The 27,695-nt window shown below is 40.1% G+C and overlaps 2 protein-coding genes across 2 annotated transcripts in view; one reads left to right on the forward strand and one right to left on the reverse strand.

Moving 5' to 3' along the window:
* The window catches only part of agps (alkylglycerone phosphate synthase), a 28,372-nt gene extending 9,950 nt beyond the window's left edge, over nucleotides 1–18,422 (forward strand). Inside the window, exons 11-20 of the mRNA XM_020634489.3 lie at nucleotides 3,786–3,913; nucleotides 4,367–4,418; nucleotides 5,938–6,014; nucleotides 6,105–6,217; nucleotides 7,829–7,898; nucleotides 9,241–9,302; nucleotides 10,138–10,227; nucleotides 11,484–11,583; nucleotides 12,992–13,049; nucleotides 16,901–18,422. Coding sequence (XP_020490145.1) covers nucleotides 3,786–3,913; nucleotides 4,367–4,418; nucleotides 5,938–6,014; nucleotides 6,105–6,217; nucleotides 7,829–7,898; nucleotides 9,241–9,302; nucleotides 10,138–10,227; nucleotides 11,484–11,583; nucleotides 12,992–13,049; nucleotides 16,901–17,022 — 872 coding nt within the window. The 3' untranslated portion in view covers nucleotides 17,023–18,422. The remainder of the gene's footprint in view (nucleotides 1–3,785; nucleotides 3,914–4,366; nucleotides 4,419–5,937; nucleotides 6,015–6,104; nucleotides 6,218–7,828; nucleotides 7,899–9,240; nucleotides 9,303–10,137; nucleotides 10,228–11,483; nucleotides 11,584–12,991; nucleotides 13,050–16,900) is intronic.
* Nucleotides 18,423–19,283: 861 nt separating this feature from the next.
* Nucleotides 19,284–27,695, reverse strand: part of pde11a (phosphodiesterase 11a) — a 44,412-nt gene continuing 36,000 nt past the window's right edge. The window contains exons 19-20 of the mRNA XM_020634505.3: nucleotides 26,989–27,072; nucleotides 19,284–21,424 (exon numbers count right to left, since the gene is read on the reverse strand). Coding sequence (XP_020490161.1) covers nucleotides 21,218–21,424; nucleotides 26,989–27,072 — 291 coding nt within the window. The 3' untranslated portion in view covers nucleotides 19,284–21,217. The remainder of the gene's footprint in view (nucleotides 21,425–26,988; nucleotides 27,073–27,695) is intronic.

The following is a 27,695-nucleotide window of genomic DNA, read 5'->3' on the forward strand; positions in this document are numbered from 1 at the left end:
AGCAATCTGCTCCCTGACTGGGCTGGGACCACTGCCCAAATCTCCATTTGTTCTCATTAGAAGTGATTTCAATTTACTAAGACTACCAGCAGTATATTAGATCATAATCATACCTGCTTTAGAAGATAAAGTCACTATTACAAAATATAGAATTAATGAATCTTCAATGTTACGACACTGTGTAAGGTGCATCTACACTGTCCAGATCAACTGTAACAGTCAAGCTAACCCTTTGTGAAGTGGTCATGATCCGCTTCATGTTTTGGGAGACTCTTTATCTTGAAATGTGTGAAACAGCCACATTGCAGTGATGGTAGTGAGCAATCCACTCACACCAGCACTCTTGTACCAGTTGTTGCATTTATGAACCACTAAAGTTTTCTTCTTTTTTTTAAGGAAATGACAAAAAAAAAAAAACAGAAATACAAAATATATGTTCATACAGAAAACAACCCCCAGAGACAAACAAAAAAAATAAACAAGAAGAAGCTCCACCCAGCCCAGCAGCTTACATTGACTCATTCTATCATAGAGACATCATGTTCAAAGTCTTTTGTCAGTACAATAGAAAATAAATCAGACAGATCATACATCAATATTACACATTCATATACAAAACAATGTAGACATGTATAAACATTACATGCATACATCGGGATACAAAGGGGTTCCAATTGCTTTGAAACTCAAAAGTTAAGGAGAAAAATGTCATTTCAAGAGATTTTTCAGAGTTAGCTGCAGAGAGTCATCTGTAGATAAATCTATTCATTTAATAGTAGATGCCCAACTAATCCACTGTGTTCTTTTAAATTATTTTAAACACACTAATAAGGTCATTAAAAAGTACATTTTAGTTGATATGGATGTGGACAGCTGGCTAAATTTTTCTGAGTGTTCTTATTTGCTGTGACATATCAGAAAACGTTGTGGTCTGTTTGACAGATTGTTGACATATCGAAGCAAAAAATCGGTCATTGTCCCCATGACAATATAATAATAGAGAACATGTGATTCTTAAAAAAGGTCAGGAGTACACATTTGGCTATCAATGGTTCATTCTTATATCAGGAAACTCAAGTAAAAATAACAGAATTCCATATCTCCAAAATGCAGATCTTTGAGAGCAAAAGAAGTGACAACAATCATTCCTCCTTGTGGGAAAATGTTTTATAAAGCCCCATGTATGAAATTAAACTAATAATACTAATGTGTCAGGATGTGAAATTGGACTTTCCGTTCAGCTTAGGTGGTGGAACATAGATAGGACAGGACCGCACATCTCTGATAGAACATGTTCTACTGGGAGGCCTGACGCTGGAAGAGGTCAAACCACCACAGAGTCTCATTAAAATTATCTACCTCATCACCACAGCATCCTGCATCCTGCCAGCCTGACAGCAGGCCGCAACAACCAGCGACAACACAGCACCACGCTTACACCCTCCACTGTGCTCTGCATGCTAAATGGAACGCATCCATTCGATCAGAAATTACTGCTGAAACCTCAGGCTCCTCATTCACTCCACAACAAGCAGGTCTCTCTATCTCTGTGACCTTGAAGTGGAATGAATGCTAAGTGTTTTTTTTCCTCTCGCTTAGCTTCAGCCTGAGTGATTGGAATAATCGATGATAATACTCCTCTTTCCTTTTAATCTCAGCTCAACCGTAGAGGATGTCATGAAGGTGTGTGGAACCAACTGGTGTTCATTTAATGTTCTTGGTCAATTATATGATTGTAAAAGAGTCGCCTGGCCCCACAATGGTTAGCATTGTCCAAACAGCTATTTTTCCCCAGAAATATTTTATACTGAAAGCAGAGGGACCCTTCACCTCAAGTAGTGCCTCTCCCAAACACAGACCTTGTAAAGAGCTCTTTTTATATATATATACATAGAGTGTCACCGTTTAAATGTCTTAAGCTGCTCTCCAGCATTTCATTCCATGGCTTTCTTCCCATGAGAGCATTTCTCTGACCTTGCTTTTCTTATTACGTCCCTTTATTCTTCCCTCCCTCACCCACCCTCCTCTCTAGCTCCTCCCTAACACTCTCTCTCTCCCTCTCTCTTGCCCTGCCTCCATGGTTCTCTGACTCCTCCTCCTCGCTTCCCTGCTTGCCGTCAGGAGTTAGGGGTGTGTCCTGCTCAGGTCCAATGGAGTCACATGTTTTTTCCACTAGGGAGCAGCGTGCCACATGTAGTGTCATTGTTAGAGGGCTCATTAACAGCCATAACAGGCTGAGGGAGCCCCCTAACGGAACAGGCTATATTCAGGAGAGAGATATAAGTGCACACCGTCTGTAATGAAGAACATGAAAGCCCTGGAGAGAGAGATACGTGTTGTTCCTTTGTCAGTTTTATATAAGTTATCCACGCTCATTACAAGTCACATGTTTGACCAAGAGTCCTTAGACTAAATCTATTTGAGCTAAATGATTATAACATTAAACAGTGTCATGTCATACCACAGGGTTTTGTCCTTTAAATGCTAATAAACTTGTTTTGCACTACCTGATAATAGCTCAGCAGCAGGCAGACACAGGGAGAGTGAACACACATTGGCAAAAAAACAACAACACAACAGCTTAGATAAGTTCAAATGGAAACATTTGTTATACATGCACATTAATATTTAAGAGTAGAAGTAACGGGTAAAAGAAAGTTACATTCCAAAAGAAGGGTCAACATTAATAAGCCAACAGTGTCATGGTGCTGTACAGAAAAACATAAGCCTCACAAAATGATTCAACAGCAAAACTTATGAGTTTAAAAAATGGTGTCTGTAGATAATGCTCTGAAAACACAGCATTCATATTACTGGGTTCACAGATTAAGTGGTGGTTGTGTCCGTTAAAGTTCTGTTGAGTGGTGCATAAGAACATTTAACACAAACTACCTGCACATGGCAGACTACAGAGTGACACATTAAAAATGAGCTTACATCTGTCTCTAAATGATTCTGTGATTGAATATTCTAGAGCAGTGCTTCCCAAAGTGTGGGCCGCGGCCCCCTGTTTGGACGTGTGGGTACTGCAGGTAGATCGCAAAAAGCCCTCCAACAATTTAAAAAATAAAATAAATATCACAATAATGATGATTTACCATGAGTCAACCCTAAGGCGCGTCATGACTATTCATGGACATAATGTTCAGTAAACTTTTGTGTCTATCTTGCCATAATATCATTTTGTCATGTCCAATAATTTACCAGTCATAACATTTTTTTTGTAACGGGCCCCAGAGTAATTTTGTATTTCAAAGCGGGCCGCTGCAGTCTTAAGTTTGGGAAAGGCTGGCCTGGAGTGACCTTTGTTTTTTCTTGATTTAGGTTAAAAGTCTCAGGCATAGTAAAAGGTTGTGTCTGTGTGTACGGTAGAGTATTTGTGTTTTTTTAAAACATGCAATCTGACTCCTGCAGCAGCAGCAGCTAAAGTTTGACAGTTTTTCCGGCTCATAAGGTCAGTAGTGTGAGGTTTTGGTCCTCCTGTACATGTGTTGCTGCTGTTGGCCTCATTGGCTTTGATAGAGCCCGGCTGCTTTATTTCCTCACACTCTCCACCTGATAACTCTCAGTCATCCCCTGGTGTGTGGTAGAAAACCAGATCTACCAGATGAAATGTGAGACAAAGGTCCCCCAAAGGACCCTGGGGACATGTACCAGAGCCTTGTAAAGCGGTCTGGAGTTCTGCCCTAAGAGGGGGTTAGGTCATATCAATTGTGGGAACTGGTTTTTACCTTTTTTTTTTTTTTTTTGTTTAACTTAGAATGTTTCTCTGTGATTTTCCACAGGGACCCTGGGTGTGGTCACTGAGGTAACGATGAAGATTCGACCCATGCCTGAGTATCAGAAATACGGCTCAGTTGTGTTCCCTAATTTTGAGCAGGGAGTTGCCTGTCTCAGAGAAGTTGCCAAACAGGTAACTTAATAAACACATGTAACTTCATATACTTCTGTCTCAATATGAGTATAAGACCAGTATGATTTTGTCCACACTTTGATAAGCCCAGTTTTTGACCTGCCAACAAAAAGCACAAATTTCAATATGTTACTTTAGACCAACTTACATCCTCTGCATTTACATCTGCTGCAGAGTAAAACTTTTATATTGAGACTTTTAACTACTAAGACGACAGAATATGTTGCACTTGAATCCAAAGCATCCTAAAAATTCAAATTCTACTGTTCTCTAAAGTGTCGCTCTGTGTACACTGGTTTAAGAAAAATTCCTTTTATATTTAATCCTACTTGGTGATAATCCTTATCCTTATTATGAAGCTTTATTTTTCTACAAGAATTTGACTTTTGTTTATTATTTAGTGTTTTATAGCCTTTCCAAATAAACTAACACAGACCAACTTTTGTTTTTCAGAGGTGTGCCCCAGCGTCCATACGACTCATGGATAATGAGCAATTTAAATTTGGTAAGTCATTTTTTTTTTTTTTTAAATGTTCCCACTATAAAGCAGCCTTATAAAAAAGCATTGAATATCACCATTAACGGTTGTATGCAAAGCCTCCCTTTAGGACCTCTGAACACTTCACGGTACACGTCAGGCTGACTCAGGGTTTTCTTTTCTTTAAAGTTTTTTTTTTTTTCATACAGTCCTCAGTACGACCTCAGGCTTGAAGAACAGAGCTTTGCGATAAAACACAATTTTAGGTTTTACCTCACAGCACAAGAGTTCTAATATTTATTATAATATATAAAGTTAGATTTTGTTTCCCACACTGTATATTTGATCAATATGTTGGTTCATCGATGTGCTGTTTACCTCTGAGAAAAAGAACAATGAATGATACAGCATGCAATGATTTTACGTTCCTCAGCCTCAGTACTGTTACATTGATTATCATTTCTGCAGCAGAGTAGCTACACATACACACACGCAAAAAGAATTGAAGCCAAATGAAAAATGAGCCTGGCTAAAAATGAAGTAGCTGGTACATTGAAATAGTATAATGTTGTTTCTTCAGGTTGAGTGGAATGTGCATGTGGCATTGCCAGAGATCTGTGTAAAGTTCTCCAGTCCCCGGGGATCTCATTATCTCCCCTATATTTCCACTTTTCACAGAGTAGGCACTTCTTAGCATTAAGGAGGGAAGATGAAGCGACCAGGTTTCCGCTAATAACTGAAACTCATGGCTCCATGATACCTTCTTGGGCTTATTAGTGGCTTGTCCTCACTTTTAATCATGTTGGCTGTAAGTAAGGAGAGCTGATGTATTCACAGGTCTGTCTCAGATTGAGACTACAAGAACGATTTAGCACCGCCTGTCCTGATGCATGAGATGAAAAATGAGAATGTGGCAGCATGTATTTGAGTGCAAAGAAACAAAGAATTAGGATTATGCACAGTGTAGGTGTAATTTTCTCTCTGTGGATGTTGAGTATTTAATTAACAAGTATGATGGCTGCGAGAGACCTAAAGACCTGCAATCAAATTTTCGAATGGAAACAATTAGGACACTAAGTGATGAAGAGACTCGAGCATGGGGGGAAATAAATGAACTGTTAAGTCTCTGCGACATCACCCGTGACTTCCCCCGCTGTGATTGATAACCATCCCATTGGCCCCAGCCCCTCGTTTTCGCTTGTCCACGGGCGCTTTTTGTGCGTCCGATCAGGAATAAATCAAAAAGTGTGTGTGAGGAAGACGGATATCACTGCGTCAGCCCCACTTCCCTTCGGAAACCCTCTGATTTATAGTCGCTGTCGCTAGCAGCCACTGGCCAGTTGTAAAAGTTATTCAAATGTTACCATTTATTTTTCCTGCTTTTGTTTGAAACGGCAAATAAATCTGACTGCTGCACCCTCTCAGAACGCTAAAGGATGCGAGCAGAACGCAGGGCTATGACTAATGTGTGAACAAACATGATCTGTTTTTCAGGTTCACGTCTTTGTGAATGGGTGCAGCTGACTCTTATCTGATATTCTCACAGGTCATGCCCTCAAGCCTCAAGTATCCTCCATTTTCACATCTTTTCTGGACGGATTGAAGAAGCTGTATATCACCAAAGTAAAGGAATATTAAAAAGAGAAGAACATTATTTGATATTCTCCTGAATGTTTCCTATGAGAAATATAAAACTAATTCTTTAATCACCAGTTCAAAGGGTTCGACCAGGACCGCTTGTGTGTGGCCACCCTGCTGTTTGAGGGAAACCGTGAGAAGGTCCTGCAGCACGAGAAGCAGGTTTATGACATCGCTGCTAAATTCGGGTGAGTAAGTCGCTCAAGACGAGATGCCACAGGACCAGCTGCACATCCAGGGCCAAGTGGAGCATAAAAATGACAAATGACCATTAGCTGCGACTCTAAATGTGATGTGATGTCCAGGCTATGATGTCACTTTATTTAACCAGCTGTTATGTAGTAGGTGTGAAAAACAAAGATGGAGGAGCACACTTCCACACTTCAGACTTGGCCTTCTGCTCAGTACTTTGTCTCTGTGTGGATTGATGGATCACCTGTGGATGTCCTCCTGTCAGGCCGGCCTTTATGTTAGAGTAGGTGTGGTGTGGGTGGTGAGAGTAGGGCACAGCTCCCCTCAGGGCCAGAGGACACAGTGCTCGTGTGATTGATCACTAAACGGATCAATGAGGAGTTTGCTGGGAATCAGTTACCTGTCAGCTCGAGAGGGATGCTCTCTCTATCCTGAGCCACTTTCTAAACCTCCAATACTTTTCAGAAGAGTTATTTTCATCGTTAATTCAACTTTGTGCTGCAGGATGGGTCATTGTGATCAAGAATTATTCTTTGTTGGTGATTTTATCTTGAGAAATAAATTATTTTGAAAGGAAGGGTTAGGGTGATTCATTTAAAAAATGTGCAACTCAATCATTCTGCATTATTTCTTTAACAACTTAAAGGGACTCCTTCACTAAATTAGGTTTAGGCTTGTTTTAATTGTCTTCTCTTCTTTTTTCATCCTTTATTTGTTATCACCAGAACTTTTATGATATGTTCTTATTAAGTCAGGTCTTTAATTTATCGTACATTCTTGGAATATCAACATTTGACTGCAAAAAAACAACAATACAAAAAGGCTTGCAGGATACCTGGAGATAAAAGACAAAACAGGAAGACTTATCAAATACTGTTGGTTATGAATCAAATCTGTCAATGTTTTATTTGTTTGTGAGAAAAGAGCAAAACTGTGAAGCTCATACATTCTGTGAATTCAAATAAAAATGAAACTGACAATCGCTGAGGAAATTTTTCCGACAGGATATGTCATGAATTTAAATAAAAGTTTATATGAATGAGTCCCAGACCATCTTTAAATGTATCATAGTTGCTAGAGAAAGCTCATTGCAACACAATATTACACTGAGCAGTTCCTATTGGTTCTATTTGTTGTTGGTGTTTGGCCCTGTGCCCAGACCAGCAGGTATCTGGAGCACAGCCCTGGTAATAGCCAGCAATTAAATCATGAGAAAGTTGTCAGTTACATGCAGCATCCTCTGCTTTATTGCATTATTTCTAATAAATCGCCATCATCCATCAGATCAAGTGCGGTGATGGATTGGATCGGTTCTGTGAGGAATATTTTCTTGCAGTGTAGTGAAACAGGGAGAAGGGTGAAAAAATCCATATAGTGATTTTGTAATGAGCTTGGCCTGATTAGTTTGGGTGCTGGATGAAAATTTGATTACCCACTGCAGGTGATGGATGTGTGGCTGACCTGTGGCAATGCACGGAGCATGGCTTCATTGATCTGTACATTGTTGGATTGACAGGCTCCCAGGCTGCTGTTGTGAGCACCACGGCCTGAGCAACAAAGCTAAAAGAAAAGAGCTGTTAAATATTAACCCTGTTATCTGCTTCCAGGGGCCTGGCAGCTGGAGAGGACAATGGACAGAGGGGCTACATGTTGACCTTCGTCATCGCTTACCTCCGGGTGGGTCACTCCTCCTCTGGCTTTTTTTTCTGCCTGAGCTGATGGGCAGGTGGGGCAGGCGGGGAGGATTCAGTCTGACAGCAGAGACGAGAGTGAGCGTTGTAGAATGTGACCCTAGGAGGTCTCTGATTTGATCTGGTCACAGTTTGTGTCAGGGTGTAAAACACAGAGGTATCTTCATCAGGAGGAGGGCACAGCGGCTGCAGTGAAAATGAAAATGGAGAGTTGTCTTGGGTCAGTCCGGTCAGAGAGCCTTTGATCATACAGACACACAAACTTGCAGGGAGTTTAAACACAATGAATCCTACTGGGAGGAGTTTTTAACTGGTGAGGATTTGATCTGCTTTATGACCTATGAATGCAAAATAGACCAGCCACTACCAGATAAGCTTTTTCAAGTGCGCTCTATGTAGTGTTACTGCAGGACTGTCACTCTTATAATATGATTTCTTAAACATGGATATGAAAAACATCCTTCCTGTTAATGAGGCAGAGAATTAGAGACACCTGATTCCTCAAGATAATTGTCTCCTGCTGATAGAAAGCTGATATGTTAGACATGAATATGGCTTTTTTTTTTTTTGATAAATTCAAGTCCATGACAAAACTGCAGACTTGGAGCCAATCCAGTTATACTAACCACCATTTTTAAAATCCCACTGTAAACGTTAGCACATAACAGTATACAGGTGTTTTTGGACCAAACAGTTCTGTGGACTTTTTGAAGAGGACAGAGATACAAAGATCTCTTAAAACATTTGTATTGTATTAATGTTTGAAAGTTCCTTCCACACTTACTCATTAGAGCTACTAAGTTTGAAAATGTCTTAACAAGGCGCCTGATGGGCTTGCGGTTATGTCGCACGTCAGATGTCGAGAGACTGTAGTCCTTGCTGCAACCGCCCGGGTTCGAATCCAGCCTTGGCACTTTGCTGAATTGTCATCCCCGCTCCCTCCAACATGTCCTGTCTCTCTTCAGCTGTCCTACCCATTAAAAGCAAAAATTGCCCCCCCCCCCCCCAAAAAAAAAAAAAAAAATGAAATATTTTTTCAAAAGACTTAACTAGCTTAAAATGAAGATGCATGCTTTTAGGGGGAAAAAAGAGCTATCACAACACAATGTGTCGTCGATCCGTTGCACCTTCTTCTATTTTGAGGACAGGTAGAAACAATCTAATGATTACAGCTTTACACTTTCTTTGGATTTTACAGGAACCACTGTGCATGTAAATGTTACGTTAGATTACATTAATATCTCCAAGTATCCCGGTTTCTTGTTTGCATTTAAATGAATAGAATTCGGGGTTTTTTTTCACTAATACTGATGTTGTAACCTACACAGGATTTGGGGATGGACTACTATGTGATCGGGGAGTCCTTTGAAACCTCTGTGCCTTGGGACAGGTAAATGCATGGCTATAAGCTGTAGGCTTCTTTCTCTGTTTGATTTAAATGGCTGTAAACATTTCTCTTCCCACACTTCTCTCCTCCCACACAGTCAGTCCTCAGAGAGTCCTATGTCTCCCTCCTGCTCCTCTTTCCCTCTTTTCAGCTCTGTCTTTGATATTCACCTTCATGCCCCCCCATTATCCTGCTCTGCGTTGGTGGAAGCTTTTCCTCCTCTCCTTACAAAAAAAACATTAATGACACACCAACATAGTATGCGAGACCTGTATCTGTGTGTGGCTAAAAGTGAACATACTCTTCTCACATCCTCATATAGTGTCTTGTGCATTTTCTACATGGGTTTATCATTTTCACACAGCTACATGCCCTCACACAAACACTAACACACACAGAAACACGCACACACACAAACAAACACACACAGACACACACAGCTCTGTGTTGTGTAACATGCCTGTCGGGAGAGACCAAGAGATCAGGCACTGAGGCAAGCATATGTGCCTGGCTCATTACCTGCCCTCCTCGCCATCCTCCCCCCTCCACACATGGCTGCACATGCTCAGGACTGGCGGCCATTTCCACAGCAGTGGGAACCTCTCCCACTGTGGTCGTCATATTAGCCAGTCTCCTCCTCCTCCTCCTTCATGGTCTTTTTCTGTCTTTGATTAATTTTGCATTTTGTATTACTTCCATGTACATACTGTTGTACTTTTTAAATATACACAAAGATCACAGTTAGGAGTATTGCCATGAAGTTTCAGAATCATTTTGTAAATCTGTTTCATGTTTAATTTTTAAAAAATTCTCCAAAATTCTCTCATTTTTTCTCCAGGGTGTTAGACATTTGCCGGAATGTGAAGGCACGCATTACTCGAGAGTGTAAAGACAGAGGAGTACAGTTTCCACCGTTATCCACATGCAGGTATGCAAGTGATCCTTTCAATATATGTTTTCAAAAGAACCTTTTCCACTTGATATCAGGCCTTGATATCCCAAAAAGAGTCACTCCATTTCATCCTACCACCCCACTAAAGTGAAAACATTTATCACTTAACAGTAGGACACACATATTAAAATGATGAGGCTCCCATTATTATAGGTTTTCTCAAAAACAAAGAGTCTTTTTGAGTTGTTTTAAACTGTGGCTTTCTGCTCATAGACAGTTAGCTGATGTTTGATGCTGTTTTCACACAAACAGAAAACTCCTGAAAATATACCGAAAATTTCAGGTGAAGCTGCATGTGTCAATGCAAGAGGGCAAATCTTTCATTCAGACTTTTACTCAACCTGCCAGGGTTCCTGCCAACCCCAAGTAAAAAAAAATAAATATTTATATATTCCAAAAGATTTATTTATAGCCCATGGCCGCTGCAAAAAAAATTAAAAAATCCACAAATACTCAACATTTTGCCTAAAAACCAAAGAAAGGTTGCAAACCCAGTCCTAACCTGACCCCCTGTTAGTCTAGCAAAGGCCAGTCACACAGACAGACAATCTAAGGAGCAGGCGGCGAGCCCGTTGAGTTGCACCAGGCTCCTGCTCTCCGTTTGCCGACAGATTAGGCTTCAGCCTGATTATGCTCCAGCCATTCATTTCCCGGCCACAGTCTGTCACATGATTGATTTGTCCATTTAACCTTTAGAGGAGTCAGCGTGCCAGGTGATGGGCCATGTCAAATTAACCGGGGCTCTGCAAGTCCGCTCCTCTAAAGGGAACGAGGCCACATAGTAAACATGCAAACTAGAGAATCTTTAAAAAAAAAATCTATAACAGCATCTTTATTATCAGTATACTTAAACTGTTCTGTGTCTGAGAACAAATGGACACACTCTCTGCTCCACATTAAAGTTGAGTCATCCCGTTTACTGCAGTACACATGTGGCTCAGATGATTCAGTAAAAGCATCTGATGTCTGACAATGATGTTATAAAAGCCAAGAGTGTTTCAGTGCTCCGCCTGCTTCTACAAAGCACGAGTGGATTTGAGGTCAGGGTTTACTGAGAAGAAGACAAACCTCCCACTTTACTTTGTCTTCTTATTACTGAGGGGAATGCATCGACTGTACCAAAATAAAACATCCTGACTAAAGACTGTTTCCTCGATAATTACAGTCAATATTCAGAGCACATGTAGAAACATTAAGATGTTGTTCTAACGTTCTTCCTGTTTGTCTCACAGGGTGACTCAGACGTACGACGCCGGTGCCTGCGTCTACTTTTACTTCGCCTTTAACTACAGAGGACTCAGTGAACCAGTGCACGTGTATGAACAAGTGGAGGTACGACCCATTTCTTAGCTTTCATGCACCGTCCTGTCTTTACATTATAACTACTAGAGGTGGGAATCTCAGGGTAACTCACAATATATATGATATAATATGACACAGTATGATATGACCCACAATACAGGAGCATGGTAACAATAATATCATGATACAGCCAGTCTGCAACAATCGATATATTGCAAGACAATAATATAATGTTAGATCACGATATCTGATTAACTGAAGAATAAAAAATGTTCCCCCTTTGACTTGCATTGTAACCATGCGGTTGACATTTTTTTCCGCCGCCATATTGCTGTATTTAAAACTCTGAAAACCTATCTTTGGCTGTTAATCCTCATTCACCTCAGTGAATAGTGTATGTAACTCTGATTATGTCCAATTGGTGGCGCTGCTGTACATAATTATCATTGTCTTAAAACTGTGGAAAATACCGGGATTGACTCTGCGCTGAACAGCTCCTCAGAAACCTCACAGAATAAGAGCAAACGTCCGGGTAAAAAGAACAAATCTTTTCACATATCATTTATAGACCCTCTAACAATCATATTTTAGTTGAAGGAAATAAATTTGACAATAAAATATATATCTACGATTCCTCAGAAATCATGGTTGACCGCTCGGTTGAGTTACCAGTCTACGCAAACGGCCTGGCTCAAGTCACTAATTTCTTATTTTGTTTACCTTTTCTAACCATTGCCACTCATTCAGTATGTTAAATAAATTATAGATTATTTTAACAAGTTCTAATCTCTGTGATGTTTATATATGAAAAAAATCAACATTTTGTTGCAGAAATGAAAGAAATCCATTCATGCCCAAAGTAACCCTAAACAGGCATACCTGCATATCTGCTTCCTGATTGGGTGATCTGAAAACTATAACCTGAAATGTTGCTTAATGAAGAGACAGGAACACAATTTTACAACAAATATTTTTTTGCAAATGGATTTCTTAGTGTGGAAGTCAAAGGATTAAAAGGGAAAGTGATTTTGAAATGTTATTTGATGTATTCACTTGTTTTCGGTGTCAGTTTCACCTCGAATCACGTTCCAATCTTTGACTTCTTTCACTGCTGTTCAGTATCATCCCGCAGTCTTCTTCTTCTTTTATTGCATTGTCAACTTCTCCATCACCCAATCCACTTCTTTTCACGTTCATGTCAGTGTAGAGTCATGATGCTGTGGCGGGGGGAAATGTGTTTGGTATCTAAATGTATTTTTATTGAAATGTCGATATTTAGCACCAGTTATTTAATCATTTTTATCATAGAGTCAGGATAATGATATATGTTGCTGTATCTATATATTTTGTTCCACCCCTGTTAACTACATCTTATGTTAAATCAAACAAAGCAGAGTCATTGTCAGAATATTATTGAGTTTTTTTCTTTTCCTCCCAGCATGCAGCCAGAGAAGAGATTCTTGCCAACGGAGGGAGTTTGTCACATCACCATGGAGGTACTACAGCTGAAAATGTTCTGTTAATTTCATGAGTAGAACATTGAATTGCAACATTGTCACCTGAAAAATGTTTCATAGAGTGACAGATTTCCCACAATGCTCTTCCATGCCAGCGAGCGAGGCGACCAGTCGGACGACAAATGTTCATGTGGTCAGAAAATGTTTCATTGCTTCCTTCACATGTCCAAGAATCTGTTCCCCTGCTCAGATGAATCGCTCTGACTCGACTGTTTGTTCATTTCAGCAGTGACCAAATGAAACGTGAGCAGAGGGGGGGAAGGGGGGTAACAACTCTGTGGGCCCCATCAGGGCTAACCGAAATGGCTGCCTTATCTATATTGCCATCCGCCTCGCTGTTTTCATACATCACTTCAGGCTATTCATCACTCCTGTCAAAAACAGTATGCAGTGAATCAGCTGCGATATTAAATCACAATTTTTCCTGAAGGCGGGGGACGGCTTCAAAATTAAAAGATTGCTAATAAAAAGGAGGCGTGTGGAGGCCGGGGTAAATGATGCCGCCGTTATCGGAGGCTGTACGCTGACCTCCAAACGGTGGCCCGGGCCACCTCGAGCAGCATGGGGAGGTGACAGAGGGGAGGGGATGAGGGGATATTGATGCAGCCACGGCGTGCGAGGCCCACTCTGTAATTGTGATTAATAACAGCGAGGCTCTGCTATCTGGGCGCAGACAGGCTGGTTTGTCTGCCCACAATCAGCGCTTGACAAATGGAGCTAGTTTCTCTGGGTTTTGTGCATCAAACAAAACAGATGTAGTCAAGGATTGGAGGTGGGAGGGTGGCAGAGGGAAATATACATTTTTGTGGCCTTGTGTTTACAGCGGGTCAGTGTTGTTGCCGCGTGGGCGTAGGTAAGGGAATCTGGGCGTGTAGAGGTGGCTACCTGTTTGTGTTTGAGATGTAATACTCAAGCTAACGCTATCATGGAGAAATTTAGGTCATTTTGACAGTAAAAGAAGTCAGATTGATCACTTTTTAAGGGTAAACATGTAGATATTTGTTGATTATCCAGTGGTTCTTGAAGTCAGACCTTCAGAAGAAATGTCCTCTTCAACTAGGTCAAAGAGTGGTGAAGAGTTGTTGAGCATCTATCACCCACAGAGTCGTCCATCTATCAGCCCTGCACCAGTGTTCAGCCAATACTCAGCCATATCACATGAACACAGGGGCCGCTGGCTCACTGCGTCTTTCATGTGCTGACCCCCCATTTGTCAGAGAAGAACCAAGGAGAGCGGGGAGCTGCATGTCAAGGCGTTGAGACTCGGCCTGGTCTCTATTGTCTCTGTTGTGTGAGGGGAACCCAGTCTGTCCAGCATTTTCACACACAAACTTTGTGGCCTCACACAGCTCAAGATTAGCTAACTACCAATCATTACACCACACAAACTCGTACCCTTTGGAGATAGAAAAAAATGACCTGATGTGGTGAAGTTCCCAACTTGTGTTTCACCCCAGAGCCTCCCCACTCAGGAAAAAAAAAAAAAGATGCTGTTTTCTAGAAAAAAAAATCTGTCATAGCTGAAATAACTACCTGCACTTCTTTGCATGTCTCAGCTGCGCAGAGCGAGTCTGTTGAGATTGATTGCAATAGCAAGCGAAAAAGAGAGCATATGACAAGATAGATGTGTAAATTATCACAGTGATGGAGGCAATGATGCAGTCCCAGCACCTTCTGTTTTCTCTCCATTTCCTGAGAGGAGGGAGGGACGGAGGTGTGACGAGGAGGGAGGCCTGCAGAGGAGGAGGAGGTTGAAGGGAGCAGGGTACTCTCTTAGTTATTGGGCAGCAGCTGATTGGTCCCTCTGTCACCATCTGGAGGTGTGTGTGTGCTATCAGGAGTCCCCTATGACCCCGCTTGTCTGCCCTGTTCTGTCAGGAGACGGGGCCTCACCAGCCTCTTTGCAGATCCCCCATCTGGGTTTCCTGGCTGATAACACGGCAACACGCTGCCTTCCCAACATGCCCTATTAGCATCCAAGCCCCCTTTGCAAGCGATGCAGGAGAGGCGTGTGAAAACTCCCAGCATACACCTTTGTGTTTTCAGGCCTCTGTCTCTAATCTCGTGTGGTTACAGGTCGGCTTTTCACTCAGCGAGCAGCATCTGTTCTGAGCTGCTCCGTTCTCAGGTTTATCTTTTTAAACTTTAGGAGGATAGATATGGAGTGTTTCCTCAAAGTGTACATGACCTCCAAAAGTTAACATTTAACTCACTCTGACACGTTTTATCACCTCACACTGACTTCTTGTGTCAGTCATTGTGTTTTCTTTAACAGTTCTTGTTTCATTCTTAGTTTAGCTGACTTTAAGTTCTTTGATAAGAAGGTCTTTGCTTCATTTAATAAGTGACTTATAACTGGTTCCCACATTTAGACTGAAAACTCCTTCTGTTGATGCATGCTTTAGAATGCAACATCACATACAGGTTGCAACTATTACTCATTATTTTAATGATCAATTTATTTTTCTGTTAAAGACATTTTTGAAATGAAAAAAATTCACATCACTGAACCATTCCATTTCAAAGATCAAAACAAGAGCAAAGCAGCAAATCCCTCATTTAAGAAACCTCACCAGCTTTTTGGATTTTTTTTTCTCTCAGTTGAGTGTTGATTGATTATTTTTGGATTTTTAAAGGCTAATCATTTGGACTGTGATACCTAGTGAAGGATTCCCCCTTTAGGGAAGACATTTTTTTAAATCCCTTCAAAAGTAAGTAGCTGTAAATAAAAAAATAATAAAACTATGATCCAGGTTATTTTATCAACAACAAAAAAAATTACAATTTGAGATTAAAAACAAGCTAATACCACTGTCCACCTGATATTGTACCTCTTAACTCAGTCTATATTTCTGTTAGGTTTTTATTCACTGAACACTCAACATTTATTTGTCCATCTTTACTGTCTAGACTTTAATAAATGGAAAAAAAATTATCCGCTAAACTGTTGTGATCTAGATTACGTAAAAATTCTGAGATGAGCCTTAGTGTAAAGATTGCGGCTGTTAACATTTGGTGTAAAAGATTCCATCTTATTATTTTACATTGAGGTTCTGAAACATGAGTCCAGCTCATCCTTGTGGTTTCCTCAGTCCTTCACAGTCTCCAGACCTCTCGCTAGCTCTAGACTCTCCACTAAGAACCTGTCGGCTACAGACGCCTTGGAGTATGTCGGACGGGACAGCTGGTAAAGCAATAGCCCCCCCCCTCCTCGCTAGGCTTGATGCCACAGTCCCTCTCGCTCCTCAGGTTGAGGATCTGGAGGAGGAGGAGGAGGAGCATCTTGGAGCCAAAGTCCTGCTGACAGAGAACCATTGTGTGTCGCTCCATGGTTTGCTTTGGCACCCTGTCGGTGATCAGGCCGGTGTCGGGGGGCACAGATCTTGGTTGGGGGGACAGGCTGGCACCCTGCAGCCTTGTGGGTCAGCTGGAGGAGTGCACTCGTGTGCACAATAAGACACAAAACACAGAAAAAAAAAAAAAACGCCGCTCCGGTGACTCTGGAGGGAGAGAGGGAGGGGAGCAGTGGCTCAAAGAGCAGAGGGAGCCGGGTACGGAGCGCTACAGCCGCCAGCCGGCCCCTCCTCTGGGAACACACAGAGCCTAATGAGTTTGATAGTCTGCTGAGCTCCATAAATCATGCCATGCAAAACATTTCTCCTCTCTGAATAAAAGCATTTATCACCCTCTGTTTATTCACTCACTCTCACAAGATTGATTGGCTCCCAGCAGCCTGCTGAGCAATCAGCCGTGCCGATTCCTCCGTTTCTCCCCCCTCGGTCCTCTTCCTTCGTCTTGACTTATTTATTTTTCTCTCCTCTGTCATTCAGTGGGCAAACTTCGGAAGGAGTGGATGAGAGACACCGTCTCCAGCGTCGGCATGGGAATGCTCAAGTCCGTGAAGGACTATGTGGACCCCCAAAACATTTTCGGCAACAGGAACCTCCTCTAACTCCACCTTTATCTCACCTTTTCTAAAAGCATTGTGTGCATTTTGGGTTAATAGATACTAAAATGTGAATTTAAAATGTTGTCTTTTTTCATCATAAAGTGTCACTCGGTGCCATTTATCGATTCACCCAAACCATTTTTTCTTTGACATTATATTGCACATGCTGTAACAATCATTCACAGTGAGGCTCCTTCGAGCTCATGACCGCAGCTTGTTTGGAGCTACAGCCACAATGCAATTTAACTTTTTGATTTTCTCACATTTACATTACATTGAAACTTTTCCTTGATATCCTTGTCAACAAATTAGTCAGTTTGTTTTTACTTTCCTCTCGTGTGTGTGCGCGTGTGTGTGGCACTTCTTTAGCGGTGAGAGGTGAATGCGCTTTGTGCCTTTCTAAAGCTTCTGTCTGCCTTCCCCTTCTCCTTCGACTCACTTTGTAGAGCAAAATGAACCCAGACATGAGCTTCTCTGTGTCTTTCATTTTCTTGCCCTCTTAACCTTTTTTGTACTGACCTTTTGCCATAAGAGACTCTTTTTGAACGACTAAAGCTTCCCTCCACCCCACCAGATTTTAACAAGACACCGGTGTGATTACACAGAGAGATCAGTGTGTGTAGAGTTTTTCTACTTACCTTGCATTGTTTGTTACTAAGAAAGCAAAGTAGGAAAAAATGTTGCGTTTTCTTTTTCTGTTTTTTGTCACAACTGTTCTTTATTCATGGCTGCAGTTTAAGGCCTCTGGATCCCGGTGCTCATATTGTACCAAAGACTCACAACACATCAGATCATGCAAACACATTTGACTGTGTGCACTCATTTTGTAACTTCATCTGAAATGTATTTTATTATATGCAAACCCTCGTGAGCGATGTAAGAAATGTAAAAGTTAGCCTTTTGTGACTGTTACATGTGCTACACTTTCTGTTGAACATCAGACTTTCAGGACACTGTATTGACTTATTTCTGCTCCACATGGTTAGATTTCCCAGAAACCCCTGCTGGAAAGGCTTCTTTTTTGTGCATTTGTACTGAATAGAGGTGTTTTTGAAGAAGATACTGTATTGTACTCAAATTTGATACCAGACTTGTATCATTTGTCATCGTTCTACTGTTTTTTGAGGCTAAGTGAAGCTTTAAGAGAGCGGTTGTGCTTAGGAATTTCCCCTCTTTTGATCCAAGCTTTTTGGGACCATCATGTCATTCTAATTAATCAATTCCCCCAAAATCAAAAATGACTTATTTAGGGACCCATCATCTGACATTTTACTCCCGTGTCTAAAGAAGTTCCTTATGTTATGATGTTCCCTTTTTTGTTATTTTCCACTTCTCTTAACAACATAGTAACATCAAGTACATTTTGTCAATGCTGTTTGTGCAATAAATTGAACTAAAACATCCCAGTTGTTGATTTCCTTGTTCAGAGAGCAGAAACCTCCTGAGCTCTCTCATACATCATTTCCAATTCCGCTCCTTCCTCGCAGCCTTTTATTTATGTTGTCAGACACAGCGCGGGGGGTCGGCAGGAGCAGCCTTTTGTTTTCCTCTTACCTGTGACCACAATGAGCTCAAGGTGATCCAGCACAGATGATGTTAACTGAGTTGGTGTTTTGCTTCCTGACAGGAAGGATTTTCTTTCTTTTTGCTACACACAGGCTCATTTGGGAGTCATGTTCACCCACACAGCTGCCTACACACTGCCTGCTGACGTCACCGCCACCTATCAGCAGCAGCACAGCTCAGCCTTGGATGCTGAAATGCACTGCAGATATGACACTCCTCACAGTTTAATACAGAGGATTATGAATAAAATACATCAGATAGAAATATGACAAGAAGACTTTTAGGCTTTAACACTAATCCTCATCAATTGTTGTAGAGTATTGATTACAGATTTATATGCTTACATTTAATTCCTATTTTCATTATGTCATCTTTCTAACCTGACCATATCCATATTTCTTTAAATGGCTTCAAATGTTTCTCAATAAAATGTGCAAACACCTGCTACATTTCCTCCAGATACATTTCATGTGTAATTCTACATTTGTCCACATGAGGTCAGCACTGCACCGAGAAACAATGTGGAAACGACTTCACATGACAATATCTCGGCATGAATAAATAATATTACATCCACTATAAAACGGGTTGCCCTCTGTATGATAGTGTATACGTATACGTAATAAGTCCTAGAATAAAGAACAAGACTGACAGTGCTTAAGTAAATGTACCTTTAAGTATCAGAACAAACCAGAAGACAGATAGCAGCATATTTTATTCAAACTCGGAACAGAAATATCGCACATTAGCCTTTTCATGCCGTAGCTTTCCTTCAGTTTAGCCTGCCATAAATAAATGTAAGAGTCCATCATGGAAGAGGGAAGAAGTAGCCTACAAGGAGCATGTTACATAGCAAAAAAGACGAGTAGAAGTTGGAGACCAAATAGAAAAATAGAACAGCGATATTCATAATTTACCTAACATGATGCAATAGAATTTAAATCATGCATTTCAGATGACGACGTCACGTGTTTACTGAGGAAGTTCAAAAATATGAGGTATTTGTTGGCCCACATGTTTGCTACATCCTTAGCAAGTGTTTGGATCTAATACTGCATAAACATGCACAATTCATAATGTCTCTGGTCGACTTCAATTCAGCTCTGAAACTAAAGCGGAGCACACCATGCCACACAATGTGCAGTCACATTTTAAACTGAACAAAGCTTCAACACAACTCAAGGCATACCCCACCCAATCAAATAATACTTCTAGAATAATAACAGAATAACAGCATGTGACAACATGGGCACTTCAGTAGAACAAGTTTGAGGGTTTCTGTCTTGTTTTTGGAGATTTTCAAAGCTGTTAGCGTGGCATTTGTGAGCTTTGAGAAAAGCCCCAGGCTACGTCTAAAATAAAAGTCTGACATTTTAGGAAAGAGTTTTGTGTACTTTTTCTTCCATAAGAATTATTCAGTTCGTCTTGGTAGCTGTCCTTTAATGAAACTCCATTTTAGCTTCACAAAAGACTAGAAACAGGTGGAAAGGGTGAGCTAATCAGGTTCCTTTATTAATAGTCTGGCTAGCTGTTTCTCCCTGGGATGAGCTAGGCTAACTGTTAGCTTACTTTATACAATAGAAAGATAACGTACAAAAATGAACTCACTTTGACCAGAAAGCAAGTACATTGTATTTCTTTAAACGTCAAACTTTTCTTTTTGAAATGTAGTTTAGTGAGGAGTTTATGTGAGGCTTAGAAATGATGTGGTATCAGAATTACTTCATCAAGGCACATTGTGTGTGTGTGTGTGTGTGTGTGTGTGTGTGTGTGTGTGTGTGTGTGTGTGTGTGTGCGTGCGTGTGAGCAGTGAGAACCTGCATTTATAAAATTGGGCAAAATAGATTTCTTTCAGTATTTAATGATAATGCTTTGTGTCTTTCATGGGGTCAAGACCTAACTGCAGTCATTAGTTTAACAAATATGGCAAAAATATGTCATGGTTCAACATGGATTTATACTTCCTAAGAATCTTGGTGAGGTGTTCATGCATTTTTCATCAGGATCTCGAAACAAGGCACAGGAAGGGAGGGAAAGGAGCACTCAATTTGCATCACAAGCACTGTCACAGGTCCTGATGTTCCTGCACCTCTTGATCCTTCAGAAACTGTACAGCCACAGAACACGTCAGAGCTCACATAGTTTTCAAACAGCACTTTGAAATAACTCAAAAGCTTTGTACAGATTTACAAAAAATATTTCTGTTACCCAGGACAAAATGCAGGCAACAAGGAGGTACCAGAGCAAAAACAGACCACAAAAGAGACAAACATTCCTCTCCAATATACTCCATGCCTTTGTGCTGAAAATGTGTGCAATGCCCAGAACAGTTTGTGTTAGCTCACTGGTTGACTTGTTGACACAGTGGTTTGAGTTTCCTTTCTGACATAGTGTCATCAGCTGATGTGTCACTGCTCCGCCAAGTTTGCCTAACCCAGCTCTGTCAGTCTTCAGCATGGGAAGACTGAAGGAAGCAGGAAAACCTCGACAACACTCAAGTCTAAAGCTCAGCTCTCGAAGCAAAAGCAAAGAGGAGCAGAGCCCAAGTGCCTCTGCATGCACCGTGTGGCCTCTGTTGCAGGCCTGTAGAATAAATAAGCTAATGAGATCAGCTTGCAGATTGCATCAGAAGCTAGCCAACTGATGGTTTGCTATTAGCATCACTGCTACAACACGGCGTGCAGCCGCTTGAATCTGTGCTGTCACCACTGCAGGGGCTCGGCGGTGCAGATGCGCTCTGGCCATGTTGTCTCTTCTTGTTGAGTTCCTCCCAATTGGCCCTGTTAGCTTGGATCATGTCAAGCATCGGCTGAAGTTTGGGATTCAATTTGACGAGGGTCTGGAGAGAGAGAGAGAGAGAGATGAAAGAAGACCGCAATGAGAGAGGAAAAATATACAAGAAATATTTTCAAAAAAAATAACCAACGGCAAAACAGGCCACAGTTTGTAAAACCTTAATATTTGACTGACGAGGTTTAGCACACTATCAGGTTTGGCTCGTGCACAAGAATGCTTTGGGCTAACCATCCTTACCACTTTAGGATGATAATTCTAAACTATATTTGTCAAACTAGGACTGGGCAATACTAAAATAATCTTTGAAGGGAAATTCCGTTTGATTTTGTTGAATTGTTTTTATAAAATAAAAGCAAAACTTGTTTTCAGTCATTTCTTTGACATATGTCTATCATTCAAATTGGAAGTCAAGTTCTGTCAAGGAAGTCAAGGTCTGAAAATATCAGAGATTTTATTTTAAGGCCATATCGCCCAGCCCTATCAAGTCTTAGATTTCATCAGATTTGAAAGTGAGAAAGTCAAACACAAAAGACAGTGATAAAACTTCTTTTTTTCCCACTGTTCCTAAGGTTTTTCCAGAATCCTAAAAGATTCCATAAACCATCATGAAAACTTTTGCACTAATTTTAGATTTATTAAAAAAGGCTACAAAAATCTACAAAAAGGATGCTCCTCTTTATCTGAAGATAAACTCGATGGTAGCCAGATATGACAACCACCAAATTTCTACAACTGAAACCAAATATGAATGAATATTGATGTATTGAATGTACAGTAAGGAACATTGCTTTTTTATTTTAGTCCCCAATCATCTTTTATCTTAAAGCTCCTTTGAGGCGCTTTGGCGTTGTGTTGATGTTGCTGCCCCTTGTGGTCAAAGTGGGCAGATTTCTCTCTTTTCCTCTCTTGTGTACTGTAAGTAGTATTTCCTGACAAAAATATCTCACCCTTACTCATTTTAAATTTGTAAAATGGAAATCACAATAAATATTTGGGGTGGAAAATTTTCAAAAAAAGGGCTGGTTCTTCAGCATGCTGTTTGTCTGACTCCTACACCACGCCAGCAGTTTCAGGCATTAAAATTAACAAAATATTATAAATCAATCTTCTCATTGATAATCTTGCTTACTTTTGTAAGTCATATAGAGGTGTCAGTATTAATTTCAGACAGTTTCACAACCAGTTAAAAAGTTCTCACAGGAGCTTTAATACATAATACACTACATACATTTTGTAGCTTCTTGGTTTCAAATTTAAAAACTTAAGCTTGAAATATTTCTTATGGCCAGAGGTTGGCGACCTTTTTGCTGTAAAAAGACGTAAACTTTGTTTTCAACCAGATGACAAAAAACCCTGACTTCTCAGTTTATTTATTGCCCCACTAAAAAATGTTCCCAATAAGTTGAGGGTCTGTGGTCTCGTTTCAAGCCATCTTCAATACTTTGTAAGATATACAATAAAGAAGGGAATATCTAAAGGGGATGCAAGATGCAAAAAGGCAGAACTTGAGGTAGTCCACATAGAAAACTAAGACAATGGATGGTTTCTCTGTCGCTTATTTTTTACACATATGGTCCAGCTTCATGGATGAAAGAAACCTTTCTGCTCTCATGCAGCAAATAAAATATTTTTTACCAAGATAGTTACAGTATATGGCCATGGAGGAATCTAGTAATAACATCAGAACAATTACTTTAGTGTAAAGATATGTGACCTTATTTATCATACTTTTTGTTGTAGTTAATGTTATGCTAAGTTCTGTCACTTGATTGTAATAATACACAGGAGGCATGGATCGTAATTCTACAATTCTACAATTTATTCTGCAGACGCTTTTGTCCAATCTGAGTTATTACAACGTAAGCATCTAGAGAGGAGGGAACAACGTCAGTAAGTGCTAATGAAAAGCATGTAGTCCGATCCGACAAACATGCTGAAGAATCAGCACATTATTCTTTAAATACACCTTCTGGACAAAAAAAACAAAACATAAAACAATACAGAGAACCCCCTTCCTCAATAACAGCAACATACTGTCGCTTTATAGTTAAAGGCAATTATGTGGCTGCGCTGTAAAGATTAGAAGCACATGTATTACTGAGATAAGTCTCATTTTGTCATTTCTCTGCAAGTGTTTGTGTAGTCAAAGCCGTCATCCAGCCTTTTCATAAATCACCTGAGAGAGGGGGAAATTGTGTTCCACATCTGTTGGATATCCAGGGAAGACTGTAATTAGTTATTGTTTCATTAACCCTGTTTCATATGGAAATATAAGGTGTGGGCATGGGTCCCACATACAAAACAATGAAACATTCATACATTCACACTCACTATATACATCTATATATATAAATATATATATATATATATATATATATATATATATCGATATAGATATAAAATTATGTAATTAGGTATTGTTTCATTAACCCCGTTTCATATGGAAATATAAAATGTGGGCATGGGTCCCACACAAAGTAATATTAATTAATTCACACTCAGCTGTTATGAAACTGAATGAAATCAAAAGTTTGGAAAGTAAGTAACCACCTACACTCTGGATTGTGATTTGAATGTAAGAAAGGAAAATCAATTCTGTCAAATTAAATCACAGCCGTCCATTAACATTGTTTTAAATGCAGATGTGCAAATTTGAGCTGCATTTGCTTCCAGAGGTTGCATTGACTTCCTCATGCCAACAACTCAAACACATGTGTGGGTGGTCGCCCGGAACAAAGAGTTCATAATCTGGCAGAGTTCACACACCAAGATGATTTTCTTTGTAAATACAAACAAACAAACAAAAACATCTGCCCACATGTGTTCATTAGAAATATATAATATGTCCTAAGAAGTGTTTTTAAAAGCTGTGCGTGAAGTCATAATCTTGTAATTATTGTGTGTGGCTGATTATGATGCTGTTTACCTGCAGTGCAGAGATGTGTTACAGTAAGACATGGGTCTCCATTTTATTTGATTTAGGATTGAGTCCATATTTGATTTAGAGTCTGAACGGTTCACTTATTTTTCTAGCTTTGTCATTTGTGTTTATTTTGTGTATGAAGTAGTGCTGATTGAATTTGTTGACTTTTCTAGAATCATTGAAGACATTTTTAGAGTAAAGGCCAAACCCAACCTCCAGGTATTGCTGCTTTTTGTTTACTAATATTAAAAATAAGAACTTGTGTTAAAACAGGCCATTTAAAGACACAAACTTGTGCTTAGAAATATGCTGTTTTTTTCCTATTGTCTGGTATTTGTTAAAATAAATTGAATCGTTGTTATTATTTATTGAAACAATTTTTCTGATTAATTTGTTATCTCAGAGAACACAATGTTTTTGAGTTGAATCAGGCACTATTATTATAAGTATTTCACAGACCTAACAATCGTTGCAGATGTTCTGATAATGAAAGTATTCATTCATAACAGACTTTGTGTGTGTGCTTATGATGACAAAGATGTTTATCTGGTCACTGCTGCACATAGTTCTGTTTACATCTGTTAGTCCGATCACTGTTTACTCATATCTACTCTTTTTATATTTTGTATTTTAAGTTTAAGCTTTAAGTTGTATTTAAATTGACACTTTCTATTTTAGCTGCACTGTTGTTAATTTACTGCTCTGTGTGCCTTTGAATTGCCCCCCCCCCCACCCCCACCCCCCCCCCCCCCCCCCGGCCCCCCAGGGACAAATAAAGTTTTTTTAAATTTGAATTTAAATTTGAATTTGAATTGAATTAATCATTGAAAGCATCACCACACTGTGATGGCATGTGACCCACAAAAATCTGCAGGTTAAAGGAGGAGAACGTTCCTCTTCCTCCACATGTGTACCCACTGTGGGTCACTGGAATGTTTTTTTTTGCACAGCATCATTATTCCCTTCTGAGGTAAAAAACTCTGAAGCAGAGGAAGAGAGGGACACTGTCATGTGGTGGGGTGTAAAGATGAAAGGTTACATAATGGGGGATTAATATTCCACAAAGAAGCGAGCTACCAGGAGAAGGAGATCAGCGAGATCAAGAAGGAAAGATCTCCCCGCCCACTGACAAAAACATTGCCGCCTTTGAGCTCCCTCTGTTCTCCCCCCTTTGCAGATTTAATTGGCAGCATGATCGTGAGCTCCATATCTGCATTCTTCAAACATCAGCCTTTATATACGGCTGTGTGGAGACGAATCCCCCACGCAGTCTACACACACACACACACACACACACACACACACACACACACACACACACACACACACACACACACACACACACAAACAGCACTTTGATGCTTTTTATCTCGACTACACAAACAGTAACAATGGTGAATACAGCGATGGCCAGAGATTAGTCTGCTCTGACTTCGGCCACTGATCCTGGGATAAGTCGATAGATGTTTTTTTATTCATGAAGACTCAGAGTTATGTGTTTAATATAACGTAAAAGGAGGGCAGGGTCTTTAATGAATTGCCTTTTTTTATCCTTGAATTCTTCTACAATTTGTTTGCTTTAGTGGATTCACCTCGGACACACCTCATCTCCTAACAGGTCTGATCTGCTCAGTGAGCCAGCCTGCGTCTTTCTCCCACACAGCTGCTGCTGGTGCTGCTGCAGTCAGTGACGGGTAGGGGGGCTTGTGAGTCTCTCTTGACGTCACACAGACACACGCATGCACATAATATACTGTACCATGCATTACTCGGCCGGCTGTATAGATTTCCATTAAAGTCCCTGAACGATAACCAATAGCTCTCTAATGGTGTACCTTACATTTGTGCAGCCGGAGTCAAGAAATAAAACCAGCTCTTTTAAAAAAAACAGTTTTAGCCGAAGATTGTCAGAAGAAGAGTGCTACAGTCAAGAGTCAGACGTCGCTTATTTCATTACTGTGCTGCAAAGCTCAGAGTACACTGTCTGACTGAGGGGATTTAACCCGACTCACATCACAGCTCTGTGCACACACTCCACTTCCTCTGAGTTTTTTCATGCCTTCACAAAGAGCAAACTCATTCTGCTCCTCTCAAAAGAATAGGATGCAACCTTGAAGTTGTTTCAGAGAGCTTTCAGTGCAAAAGAAGAAAAAAAAAGTATCTTTTAGAGGGAAATCTGTAACTACAGGGACAGCTTCATCTGCTGGCGTCAGTACAGGTAAACAATAGAAGAGAGGAAGGATAGCAACTACTGACGTCAGAGGTTGGATGTGTGACAAACAGGACACAAAGAAGATCAGAGAGCGAAGGAGCTCGCAGCTGTACCTAGTTTAGTTGAGTTGAGTTGAGTTTTTAGTTTATTTGCACATGAAAGAAGAGTTAAACAGAATATTAAAACAAATAAAAATAAAACACATGTGCAGGTGAGGTAGAAAGGGCTTATCTCAAAACCTCACCTTAAGAGATTAAACGAAGTTAAAATAAAATACAGTAAAAATAACAAAATAAGAATATTTACTTTCACTAATAAAATTTACCCAATTGGAAATTACATACAAACATTGAAAACATAAAAATGGAGCAAAACAGGACATAAAGTATGTAAACAATATAACAAAATCAGGACAATTCACTATTCACTACAAATCTTTCTGACATCAACGCATTTCTGAGTCTCAATTTACCTCGTAGAGCGGCGCGCAAATTCCGTCAATCCACTCTAGTTGCAGCCCGGGCAATTCATCCTTCCTGTTTCGATCAAAGATGGCCTGAAACACAAAAAGTCTGATTTAATTTTCACCAACATTATGTTCACACCTGACAACTTAGTGAGTGTGAATCTTAATTGACCCATCTGTCACATAACTGCATTTTACTTATCATGTTACTTCAGCATCTTTTGCACTATTCACCACTGCACTGTTTCATATTTAGTCATGTAAATATTAGTCTTTTCTTATTATGTTTATTGTTGATATTTAATGTTGTACCTGTACATAAGAGAGCACAGTTCACCAAAGTTAAATTCCTTGTGTGTGTAAGCAAACCTGGACAATAAATCTGATTCTGATTCTGATAAAGTGCAGAGTTTGAGTGTAAGGGATTACATTTACTTTACAAGTTTAAATAACTTTGAGGTTACGTACAAATGTGAGGTACTGTTTTTCTACTTTTACTCCACATGTCAGAGGAAGATATTGTACTTTCCATCTTCTTTGTCTTATGGATCTGTCTGTCAGCTTAAGATACTTTTCAGATCACTATTTTTGGTTCAGATCAGATAGAAAAGTAACATCTCCCACTCCCCACTAGTGAATTCAAATCAGATATTTTCTGATCAAATGACGGATTTATTGTTCCTTATGTTTTGAGAGAATTCTACCACTTCTGA

This window comes from Labrus bergylta, chromosome 13 (assembly GCF_963930695.1).
Source record: "Labrus bergylta chromosome 13, fLabBer1.1, whole genome shotgun sequence".
NCBI lineage: Eukaryota > Metazoa > Chordata > Actinopteri > Labriformes > Labridae > Labrus > Labrus bergylta.